General features: G+C 39.4%; 1 protein-coding gene across 1 annotated transcript in view; it reads right to left on the reverse strand.

The window, feature by feature from the left end:
• Positions 1-12,093, reverse strand: part of DOCK8 (dedicator of cytokinesis 8) — a 222,501-nt gene that overhangs the window by 52,533 nt on the left and 157,875 nt on the right. The window contains exons 25-28 of the mRNA XM_036856043.1: positions 11,140-11,289; positions 9,240-9,353; positions 2,658-2,813; positions 696-835 (exon numbers count right to left, since the gene is read on the reverse strand). Coding sequence (XP_036711938.1) covers positions 696-835; positions 2,658-2,813; positions 9,240-9,353; positions 11,140-11,289 — 560 coding nt within the window. The remainder of the gene's footprint in view (positions 1-695; positions 836-2,657; positions 2,814-9,239; positions 9,354-11,139; positions 11,290-12,093) is intronic.

The raw sequence follows: 12,093 nt of genomic DNA on the forward strand, positions 1-12,093 counted from the left end.
CAACTATGTCTGCCCCACGGTAGGCATTCAGTAATTGCTGAATGGAACGTGTAGTATTGTGGAAGGCATTGTCTGCTTCTGTCCAGTCAGGTCTGATCCTTTGGGCTTATGGAGCAGAGGAAAAGAAGGAAAGAACAGAAGTCCCAGTTCATTGACTTCAAGTCCAGATATTGCCACGTGCCTATAGGTGATCAGGTTTATAAGCAGTGAAAGAATGTGTAAGCCCTGGACCTGTGGCCTCTCTCTTAGACTGGGAAGGAGGTCTTTTTGCAAGAAACCTAATCTGGACACGGGGCAACTACCTTCTCATCAGTGGCCACTTCCTTTGTCAGCACGGATCCAAATGGCACCTAGCTGCTGCCTCTGTGTGCACACATCACCCAAGGCACGCACTAAAAATAGTGCTCCTGTTTCTACGGAGCTCACGAATCAAGCATCCCTGGGAAACCTAGTAGAATTGGAAACTTCCTCTCAAAGAATAGGAGGGGGAAAAGAGCTATTTTATGGTTTCTCTCCCTACGCCATGCCTTTCCACATTCCTATAGCAGCATTTTCTCTAAACGTGGTTGCTTCTACTCTTTGGAACTGGTGAATGGCAGAGATTTTCACCAAGCAAGAGAGGCTGAACTGCAAACTTTAGTAAGGGGCACCTTTTTTTTTTTCTTTGTGTTCCATTATAAATGTCTGAAACATACCCTTCCCCTTCGGCATCCAGGGCGGCGGCCAGCTCGGTAAAGAGAAGCCCAGTGAGGAAGTGCTGCTGGCGGTACTCTGGTGTCAGATCAAACATGCTGGCAATCTTCTGGTCCTGGAAACTGGAGCAGGAGCTGGAGTTCTATAGAAATGCAAGGAGCAGTTCTATGAGTGACAAGAACTGGAATTAAAATCATGATGGCTAGTATTTATTGAGCACATGCTATGGCCAGGCTCTGTAGGCACGACGCAGTGAAGCAGGTACCGCTTGTGTCCCCATGTGACAGATGAAGAAACTGAGACTTAGAGCGTTCACTCTGCTTTCCCAGCAAAGAGGATTAAAATCCTAGGATCACATTTGGACAGGGAAATGGGGACTCTATCCAATGCTATGGCTGTGAGCAGGTGATTCCTCTGTAACAAACTGCCACCTTTATTTAAGGCTCCTGTTACACTTCTGAATATGCCTTACATACATTGTCTGAATTTTACTGGCCTGGAAACCAGAAGCAGCGTCAGGCAGGGAAGTGTCAGATTGACCAGTCCTGGGCAATTCCTGTGTTCTTATCTTGGGGGCATACTTTATATGTCACTAGGAGAATCCAAAATATCTCTGGAAAGCCTTTCCAGTTTGGTGAGGCTGGGGCAGTCAGAAGAGGAATGTGGGAGAGGACCCAGGGCAGAGCTGGCACGTCTGCAACAGCTGCTTGTCAGTCAGCTCTTTCCCAGTTCACAGGAAGATGGTCATGCAGTGCACATCTGGATCATGCCATTTGGCGTGAATGGCTAAGAGTTTAAAAAAAATTATTAAGACAAGCCTTCTCCTTTGGGCTAGTATTCAAGGAATATGCATCAGAAAGAAAACCTAAGAAGAAGAAATCTTGCCTGCTGCTCTGAGCTACTGATTTGTTCCCTATAAATGGAATGTGACTATTAAACAGCATTTCTTTAAAGTTTTTCTAGAGGACACTAGTCCCCCGAATCATCGATGGAGGAAAAAAAAAAGACTTCCAGAGTCCAGTCATATTGGGAATCACTGCTTATCATACACAGCCTCCCATTTCCTCTCCCACCCCACAGGCATTTATAATTTATATGAACAAGTTAGAGACTCTTGGATGGCCTACTGCAAAGAAACCTGTTAACACAGGGTTTTCAAAATGGATTTGTCTTTGGAATTCTGTATTTGCATAATACCTCTTAACATCCTGTAGAATCTGGGGCCCACCAAACTTAACCTGCAAAATATTGTTCTACAAAAAAAGATAGGCCATGTCAGTCAAAGCCTCATCTCTAAATTTTAATACAAGTGTTACTCTTCTGGGCTGATGAAGAAAAAGACTTGTTAGAAATACACTCTCTATAAAACAGAACATTTGATTAGTTTACAATGAGATCTTTTTAGTGTTTCAAGAGCTAAATTATCTGGAATATGATTCAAGGTGGAATCATCCTGTGCTGAATTCCATTCTAAAGCAGAATCAGCAGAAAGTTCTAGGATCGTTCAAAGATATAATATCCATGTTAAAAACCACTACTAGATCATTTGGGAATCAATATAAAGGAAGCTGCCATTTCTTAAATTTTATGGTGTTGAGGTTTAGGAAAAGGGAAGTGAGCAAAGGAGACTGTCAAGCTAGAGTGGAAAGATGATTGTCAGACAAAGGAAGATCTGTGACTTTTCTATGAATTACACATTTTTCATAGTGCATATGGATTCCTTGCTCTACTTGGCCTCAGCAGGGATCCTTGGACCTAGGAAGAAAACAATCACGTAGCTTGTAAATGATTACTTAGATGGCACAACTATGGGTAGCATACTTGTGTGTACCTGGATCAACTGATCTGGCTTGAATAGCTCAATTTTTCTTCTAATTAAGAAGACCAATCTTCACAGGAATAAATGACTAAGCTAAGCTATTTCAATGAAATAACTTAAACAATTTTTTCAGTTAGCCGATTACCTGGGAAGATATGGAGGGGCAGGGAGACGCTGGGGCAGTATCAGCATTCATAAAGAAGAGGTTCAGATTGAGGTAATGTTCGTGGCTGCAGAGAATTCTCAGGAACTCTAGCCTCATGGAAATGAGCGTTGGAAGGTTGTTGAGCTTGGCTGACAGCTGGGAAGAAAAATGAGAAGAGAAAAGAGGTGTTTAAGGTGAATGGAGTTGAGGTTGACAGACACAAAAATATCCTTTCTCCCCAGATTAAGGCAATCAATCGAATAAAAACGAATGGGACAGGGCAACAGATGGCAAAGTCTGCATTACCATGAGGCCCAGTAAATTTTCATCCATTACTGTTCCCTTTAATGATTCTAGTCTAACAGCTGTCCGAAATGAGGATGCGATTCCCACCCTTGTCAAATCTCTAATACCATGGCAAGCCTGTGTTAAAAATAATCTGGAGGTATGTCTTCAGTGTAACACAATATAATTTCACAAAAATCCCACTGTGTCTGAGAAACTAAATGAAAGCAGTTGACCCTACATGGGCCCACACAAAGCTAATGGAATAGGACTGGATGACTTCAATGCCACAAGTGTTCTTTTGTGGTTTCTAATTAACGGTCCCCCTGGGAAGTTCTCAAACCTGTTCCCTAGATGAAGGCATCAAATTACTTAGAAAAGTATGTAGTCCCTGCATAACAGCCAAGGAGTTTGCCCCAGAGTGGGAGAGGAGGAAGTGGAGGAGAAAGAAAGAGAAAGCTGGAAGAGTTTCCAGGAAAAATCTTCCCTTAAACAAACCAACCCTGAAATCAGCAATGAAAAGCTGGCAAAGGTGACAGTCTGGAAGAGATCTCTTGCTTCCCTCAGGTAGGTTGACAATTGAAGGACCGAGACTCTATGGGCTGTGACTCAGAGACAGCTTCTCTTAAGGCAAAGTAAAGAAAGGAGGGTCTTGATGGACCTTCTACCTCTCAATATATCATTATAAATACTCTGCTGCCGCAGCACAGGAAACCAAGCATCTCATCCTTACACATGGCCATGCTTCCTCTTCATGCACTTTAAGAGCAGTTTTATAAACTATACAATTTAAATGAGCACATATTTTCAGCCATTTTAGGAAAAGCCATTGTGTTACGGCATTTTGCCTATAGAATCTGTAGTTAGACAGTTACTGGAAACAAATGAACACCATTATGTATTATAGAATAAACAGAATATATGACTTCTGTGTAAAAACATTTACCAGAACCCGTACTCTTGTCAATGTGCATTACTGGCTGATTTTGGACCAATGGGGACACCAGCAAATTGAACTGATTAGAGCTCGGTCTTATGCCCATCACTTAATGGCCACTCACAAAGTTGTTGGGTCAAGCCAGCTAATAGAATTTGAAAGCACAAGATTTTTTAACATTTGAATAAGCCTGTTTTAGATGTTTTATTTAAATTATTCTTTTTTTTTAACATCTTTATTGGAGTATAATTGCTTTACAATGGTGTGTTAGTTTCTGCTGTATTACAAAGTGAATCAGCTATACATATACATACATCCCCATGTCTCCTTCCTCTTGTGTCTCCCTCTCACCCTCCCTATCCCACCCCTCTAGGTGGACACAAAGCACCGAGCTGATCTCCCTGTGCTATGTGGCTGCTTCCCACTAGCTATCTGTTTTCCATTTGGTAGTGGATATATGTCCATGCCACTCTCTCACTTTGTCCCAGCTTACCCGTCCCTCTCCCTGTGTCCTCAAGTCCATTCTCTACATCTGTGTCTTTATTCTGTCCTGACCCTAGGTTCTTCAGAACCCTTTTTTTTTCGATTCCATATATATGTGTTAGTATACGGTATTTGTTTTTCTCTTTCTGACTTACTTCACTCTGTATGACAGTCTCTAGGTCCATCCACCTCACTACAAATAACTCAATTTCGTTTCTTTTTATGGCTGAGTAATATCCCATTGTATATATGTGCCACATCTTCTTTATCCATTCATCTGTTGATGGACACTTAGGTTGCTTCCATGTCCTGGCTATTGTAAACAGAGCTGCAATGAACATTGTGGTACATGTATCTTTTTGAACTATGGTTTTCTCAGGGTATATTGCCAGTAGTGGGATTGCTGGGTCGTATGGTAGTTCTACTTTTAGTTTTTTAAGGAACCTCCATACTGTTCTCCATAGTGGCTGTATCAATTTACATTCCCACCAACAGTGTAAGAGGGTTCCCTTTTCTCCACACCCTCTCCAGCATTTATTGTTTGTAGATTTTTGGATGATGGCCATTCTGACTGGTGTGAGGTGATACCTCATTGTAGTTTTGATTTGCATTTCTCTAATGACTAGTGATGTTGAGCATCCTTTCATGTGTTTGTTGGCAATCTGTATATCTTCTTTGGAGAAATGTCTATTTAGGTCTTCTGCCCAGTTTTGGATTGGGTTGTTTGTTTTTTTGATATTGAACTGCATAAGCTGCTTGTATATTTTGGAGATTAATCCTTTGTCAGTTGCTTCATTTGCAAATATTTTCTCCCATTCGGAGGGTTGTCTTTTCGTCTTGCTTATGGTTTCCCTTGCTGTGCAAAAGCTTTTAACTTTCATTAGGTCCCATTTGTTTATTTTTGTTTTTATTTCCATTACTCTAGGAGGTGGGTCAAAAAGGATCTTGCTGTGATTTATGTCATAGAGTATTCTGTCTATGCTTTCCTCTAAGAGTTTTATAGTGTCTGGTCTTACATTTAGGTCTTTAATCCATTTTGAGTTTATTATTGTGTATGGTGTTAGAGAGTGCTCTAATTTTATTCTTTTACATGTAGCTCTCCAGTTTTTCCAGCACCACTTATTGAAGAGGCTGTCTTTTCTCCATTGTATATTCTTGCCTCCTTTATCAAAGATAACATGATCATATGTGCATGGGTTTATCTCTGGGCTTTCTATCCTGTTTCTATCCATTGATCTATATTTCTGTTTTTGTGCCAGTACCATATTGTCTTGATTACTGTAGCTTTGTAGTATAGTCTGAAGTCAGAGAGCCTGATTCCCACAGCTATGTTTTTCTTTCTCAAGATTGCTTTCGCTATTCAGGGTCTTTTGTGTTTCCATATAAATTGTGAAATTTTTTGTTCTAGTTCTGTGAAAAATGCCATTGGTAGTTTGAGAGGGATTGCACTGAATCTGTAGATTGCTTTGGGCAGTATAGTCATTTTCCCAATGTTGATTCTTCCAATCCAAGAACATGGTATATCTCTCCATCTGTTTGTATCATCTATAATTTCTTTCATCAGTGTCTTATAGTTTTCTGCATACAGGTCTTTTGTCTCCTTAGGTAGGTTTATTCCTAGGTATTTTATTCATTTTGTTGCTATGGTAAATGGGAATGTTTCCTTAATTTCTCTTTCAGATTTTTCATCATTAGTGTATAGGAATGCAAGAGACTTCTGTGCATTAATTTTCTATCCTGCTACTTTACCAAATTCATTGATTAGCTCTTGTAGTTTTCTGGTAGCATCTTTAGGATTCTCTATGTATAATATCATGTCATCTGCAAACAGTGACAGTTTTACTACTTCTTTTCCGATTTGGATTCCTTTTATTTCTTTTTCTTCTCTGATTGCTGTGGCTAAAACTTCCAAAACTATGTTAAATAATAGTGGTGAGAGTGGGCAACCTTGTCTTATTCCTGATCTTAGTGGAAATCGTTTCAGTTTTTCACCATTGAGAAGGATGTTGGCTGTGGGTTTGTCATATATGGCCTTGTCATATATGGCCTTTATTATGTTGAGGTAAGTTCCCTCTATGCCTACTGTCTGGAGGGTTTTTATCATAAATGGGTGTTGAATTTTGTTGAAAGCTTCTTCTGCCTCTATTGAGATGATCATATGGTTTTTAGTCTTCAGTTTGTTAATATGGTGTATCACATTGATTGATTTGCGTATAGTGAAGAATCCTTGCATTCCTGGGATAAACCCCACTTGATCATGGTGTATGATCCTTCTAATGTGCTGCTGGATTCTGTTTGCTAGAATTTTGTTGAGGAGTTTTGCATCTATGTTCATCAGTTATATTGGACTGTAGTTTTCTTTTTTGTGACATCTCTGTCTGGTTTTGGTATCAGGGTGATGGTGGCCTCGTAGAATGAGTTTGGGAGTGTTCCTCTCTCTGCTATATTTTGGAAGAGTTTGAGAAGGAGGGATGTTAGTTCTTCTCTAAATGTTTGATAGAATTTGCCTGTGAAGCCATCTGGTCCTGGGCTTTTGTTTGTTGGAAGATTTCTAATCACAGTTTCAATTTCAGTGCTTGTGATTGGTCTGTTTATATTTTCTATGAAAGCACAAGATATTTGCATTTGAAAGAAGACCACATTGTGGCCATCTTTCATAGGTCCCTTGAAACTTCCATGAAGACAGAAATTTCAAAAATAATTTTAGCAATGTTTAGGAAAGAGTAAAGTGCAGTCCCCAAAACATCCTTTGCAAAGGTCAGGACCCAAAGCAGTAGCCTCGGTGGCCCAGTTTTCACAAGGATCTTGCTAAGTCAGTTTAGCCAGAATCCCTCACCCTTGATATCTGATCACTCTTGAGATCTGACCCAATTCCTCATCCCTCACCATCCCCCAGGTGGTATATAATCACCTGGCCTGCCTTCAGCAAAATCCTGTTAGGTTAGTTTGGCCAGAATTCTTCGTTTACCCCTGATGTTTCCTCTTAGTAATTTTTCATCCACTGACTATTCCTACCCTGTTCCTTGGCTATAAATTGACATTTTTCCTGTTGTATTCAGAGTTGAACACAATCTCTCTCCCCTACTGAAAAACTGTGGTGCAGTGGTCCCTACACCTATCACGATGGTCCTGAATAAAGTCTGCCTTACAGTTTACCACGTGTCATGGATAAATTTTTTCTTTAACAGAGGCTAACCCTGGGCTTATAGTGGTGTTCCAGTATCTCCTTTCCATATATTCAACTTCAAGTTTTGAAAAACATATTAATTTATATTTGCAATTCATCCAGTGACCTGCCATCCTAAACACCTGAGAGGGATGGCAAAGAGAAATGGCACATTCCTCCACCACTCCAATCTGGTGGGATAGGGACAGAAGATCAATGCAGGGTCAGGAGGTCAGGCTGCACAAGATGTTGGTGCTCTGGGACTTCTGATGTTTCCTTAGGATTCGCTTTTTATAAGTCATCTTCCGTATTAGGAGTCTCTTTAGAATAGTCATGGTCTTTTTAGTGGGGAGACAAGATCCTTTTATTTTACAGATGAGGAAATGAGACCCATAGAAATGTAATGACTTATCTAAGGTCACTAATTTCTTAGATAAGAAATTTAATGACTTATCTAAGGTACAGAGTAATTAACCTACTGTACCTCGAGTTAGGTAGCCATGGCTCTTTCTTCCCTGGAGAAGTTACATAACTCCTCTAAATTTCAGTCTTATAATCTGCAAAATGTTGACAATGACACCTTGCAAGGATCAAATGATACAATTTCTATAAAGTGCTTAACACAGTGCTTTGTCCAGGGGTGGAAGAAACCAGGGGTGGTGACAGTGATGGTGATGGTGGAGGTGGTGGGTGGTGATACTGGTGGCAGTGAAGACAGTGGTGTCGGGTAGTGATGTTAGTGGCAAGGACAGTGGTGGTGGTCCTAAAGTAGGAATATGGAAGGAAAGGAGCAGCAGCAATAATAACTGCTACTTACATTTCTATTGTTGGGATAGTTTGAGGAGGATAGAGAACAAAAGAAGAATTCCATTTGAAAAATCTGGGGCACTGATAAGATGCTCCTGGATTATAAAATACGGTCGGCCCTCTGTATCCACAGTTTCTGTATCCATGGGTACAACCAACTGAGGATTGAAAAATATTCAGAAAAAAAAATTCCAGAAAATTCCAAAAAGCAAACCTTGAATTTGTACTGGCAACTAGTTATATAGCATTTATATTATACTTGATATTATAAGTAATCCAGAGATGATTTAAAGTATGTGGGAGGATGTGTGAAAATTATTTGCAAATACTATGCTATTTTATAGAAGGGACTTGAGGATCCATGAATTTTGGTATCCTTGGGGGAGCTGGGGAGGGGTCTTGGAAATAATCCTCTACAGATACACCAGAGGACAGTATTTGCTTCGTGCCAGGTCAAATTCAGTCTCTTTGATTTTACCAGGGTTCTTTAATGTCAGAATTTCACAACTACAATTTAATTAATTACCCTGATATGAGAAAAGAGACCTCATATTTTCAATTCTATACCTGGTCAAAGACTGAATGCTACAGTCATGTAATTTCTGTTAAATGTTAAATTGAAGAAAGCAGCTCATATCACTAACAAATTTCAATTCCCATAGATTAACTTGTTGGCTCTTCTGTGCTGGGTTGGTAAATGCTTCAGAAATCCACACAAACCAGTGTGTCTACAGACGTCCATGGCACAAAACAAATGACCTGAAGAAAATACCACAAAACCCAGAATGTACAAGAGTCAAGTTGTCTAACTTGGCAATGAACAAAAGAGCATGCCATGGCAATGAGCATCACATCAGATGGGAAGGAACCAGAACAACAGGGCTGGGTCTGAGAGAACACTCACCTGGTTGCAATAATGTTTGATGAGGTTAAACACAAAGCCACGATCCATGAGTGAGAGGAGGTCATACAAGAAGAAAGCCAGGCTGATGTTGACCTTTTCCGCCTGTTCAATTTCCTTAAAAACAAACATACAAACACCCACATCATTTGGTGGTAAACCCTGGTCATAAACTCCCAGGTCTCTGATGGGAAAGTTGGGAGAGGTAGGTCCTATGTTTTTAGCCAGTGTCCCTCTGGAAGATACTGAGCAAAGCAAGTAACCCTGCAAAACTATAGCAAATATAATTTAGAACTTAATTGATGCCATGAGTGTTGAATGAAGTAATTCCTTATCTACTATTAATATTTAGATACATTTCCTTCGAGGCTTTTTTTCCTACGTGCATATTTATTTGTATATAATTGAGCTCATTCTCTATCTACAACAGGGTCCTGAATTTATTCATTCAACATTATACTATGAACATTTTCCCACATTCTGGTTTCTCATATTTCTTATATTTCTTTATATTGCTCTACTATAATTTATTCAATTCTGGTAACTATTGTTTTGGCAAAAAGTAACTTGAAATGTATTCACTATCTTCAATGAGATAGATTCTTAATTTGTAAGGATTGTTGCAGAAAATCTAATCAGGAAAAAAGAACCAGTTTTTACTTAAGGATTTTTTTTCTCCAATTAGACAGCATTCCCAGCCTAAGAGAGGTCAGAGTCATACATGGTAAACTCTTGCATGAATTGAGGCCGTGGTTTTGTTTGTATTACTTCTCAGTGCTCATATTTATGAGGGATTTTCACAGCACTTCAGAGCAATTGGGGATTCACTTTTTCATGTTTATGTCCTTTATTCTCAGAATTATAAATCAATTTGCTCTGACACTATTGAAAATATGATTTTAAAATATTTTCCTCTTATTATCATGTACAGTTTGCAGATTCAGGCCAAGCTGACCAGCCACTGGCATGGATGGAGACTTGGTAGTTTCCACAGTTACCATGGAGTGGCAAGTCCTCATGCTTTCAGCAACCTCCACATGGACCGCTCCTTAAGAAACTGAATATTCTGGGCTTGGAATCTTCAGTCTTGACTTTGCTGCTAGCTGTGTGACTTTTGGAAAATTTATCAACCTCACTGTGCCTCATTTTTCATGCCTGCCGAAATGGAGACACCATTGCCGCTCTCACAAAGTTTGCCATAAGAAATAACCAAATGGAAATTTCTTCTCCTGAGTACAGGAGAAGTATGCTACCCGTAGTATTTGTATGCTACCATACAAATACTTCTCCTGAGTATTTGTATGGTGGCATACAAATTCTTCATAATGATAAAGGTATTAATAATGATCACTGCTGCTTCAAATTTTATAGAATTTTAAATTCTGCTTCAAATTTTAGAATTTTGTTTTATTTCATTTTACATATTTTTTTACTTTCTACTTTGAAATAATTTCATACTTAAGGAAAAGGTGCAATAATAGTAAAAAGAACTCCTTTAACTACATGCATCAATACTCGACATTTCACTACATTTGCTTTATCATTCTCTCTGCATATACAATTTTTTTTCTGAACCATTTGAGAGTAGGTTGCAAATATCATGCCCATTTACCTCATAATACTTCAGGGTATATTTCCTAAGAATAAGAATATTATCTCTCGTAGCTACATTGATACAATAATTTAAACTATTGCAATTCCATATTGTAATTTCTTGCTAGCAGTCCCCAGCCCCACCCCAGGGTCCTGTCCAGTATAACATACTGCATTTAGTTGTCATGCAGTATGTTAGTTACATTTTAATTACTGTTTTAAGATGATGCTTATTTTTCTTTGATTATAAAAATAACATATGCCCAAGGTAAAAAATTTCAGAAAGTAAAGAGGAAAATGACACAGTTACCCTCTGAGGTTTTACTAAAAGGGCTGCAATCTCCGAGGTGACCACATTAACAATAGTAGTTATGTCATCTTTGAAACGGTCGGAAAAACGGGTCCTCCGAAAATTGTCCCGTTTGTCCATGTTATGTACATACTGGGCCATGCTTTTCACCTGCAGAGAAGATAGGGGAAATGTCAATGTGGAAACTGGTGACCTGCTTGTACACTGTGGAAAAGGGGAAAAGCCTGGAAGAAAAGCTCATTAACAATGGACTTTCTAACACTCTATCTGTGCTGGTGGTTGCCCAAGCAGGCTCTGATCTGAAAAATGCTCCTGACACCCGGATGGTTACCATGGTGGCAGGAGATGGGAAGGGTGCCCCCTTCTTGACCCCAAGTCAAGGGGCTCCCTTCTTGCTGCTGACAAAGCCAGGGAGCTTAATTCTTTAGCTGCGGTGTCACAAGACTCCCCTTCTCTCAACTGGGAAGGCAGACCTAGACTGGGCCCCTACGGCCACTGAGGCACCACCCTATCATGGCACACAACACATTCCAGAAAGTGGAACTGTTTATGAGACTTTTTTTGATGTGAACTGAAGTAATTTCTGCCTCTGAAACTACAGTAAGGAGAAGAGAGAAATGGTCCTCTTATGTCAAGTTTCCAGTTGAACAGGAGAACAGTTTTTCCAGAAACAATTCTATAGTACGCTAGCTGGAAACTTAACCACTGCTTGGAACATTACCTCTAGGAGAAATTATGTTCGGAGTTTTATACGACTAGCTTGCTAAATATACATATATATGTATACATTTATCTTATATAATTATATATTTAAAATACATATTTAATGTATATGTAGTTTAAATAAAAACCTGTATATCAATCAGTGATTGTCTATATTATGACTAGTGCAATACCAGCTCAATGCCTACCACAATTTTAAGTCAAAATCATGCTTATTTTTTGGACTTCTTC

The sequence above is a fragment of the Balaenoptera musculus genome, chromosome 6, assembly GCF_009873245.2.
Source record: "Balaenoptera musculus isolate JJ_BM4_2016_0621 chromosome 6, mBalMus1.pri.v3, whole genome shotgun sequence".
Classification (NCBI taxonomy): Eukaryota; Metazoa; Chordata; class Mammalia; order Artiodactyla; family Balaenopteridae; genus Balaenoptera; species Balaenoptera musculus.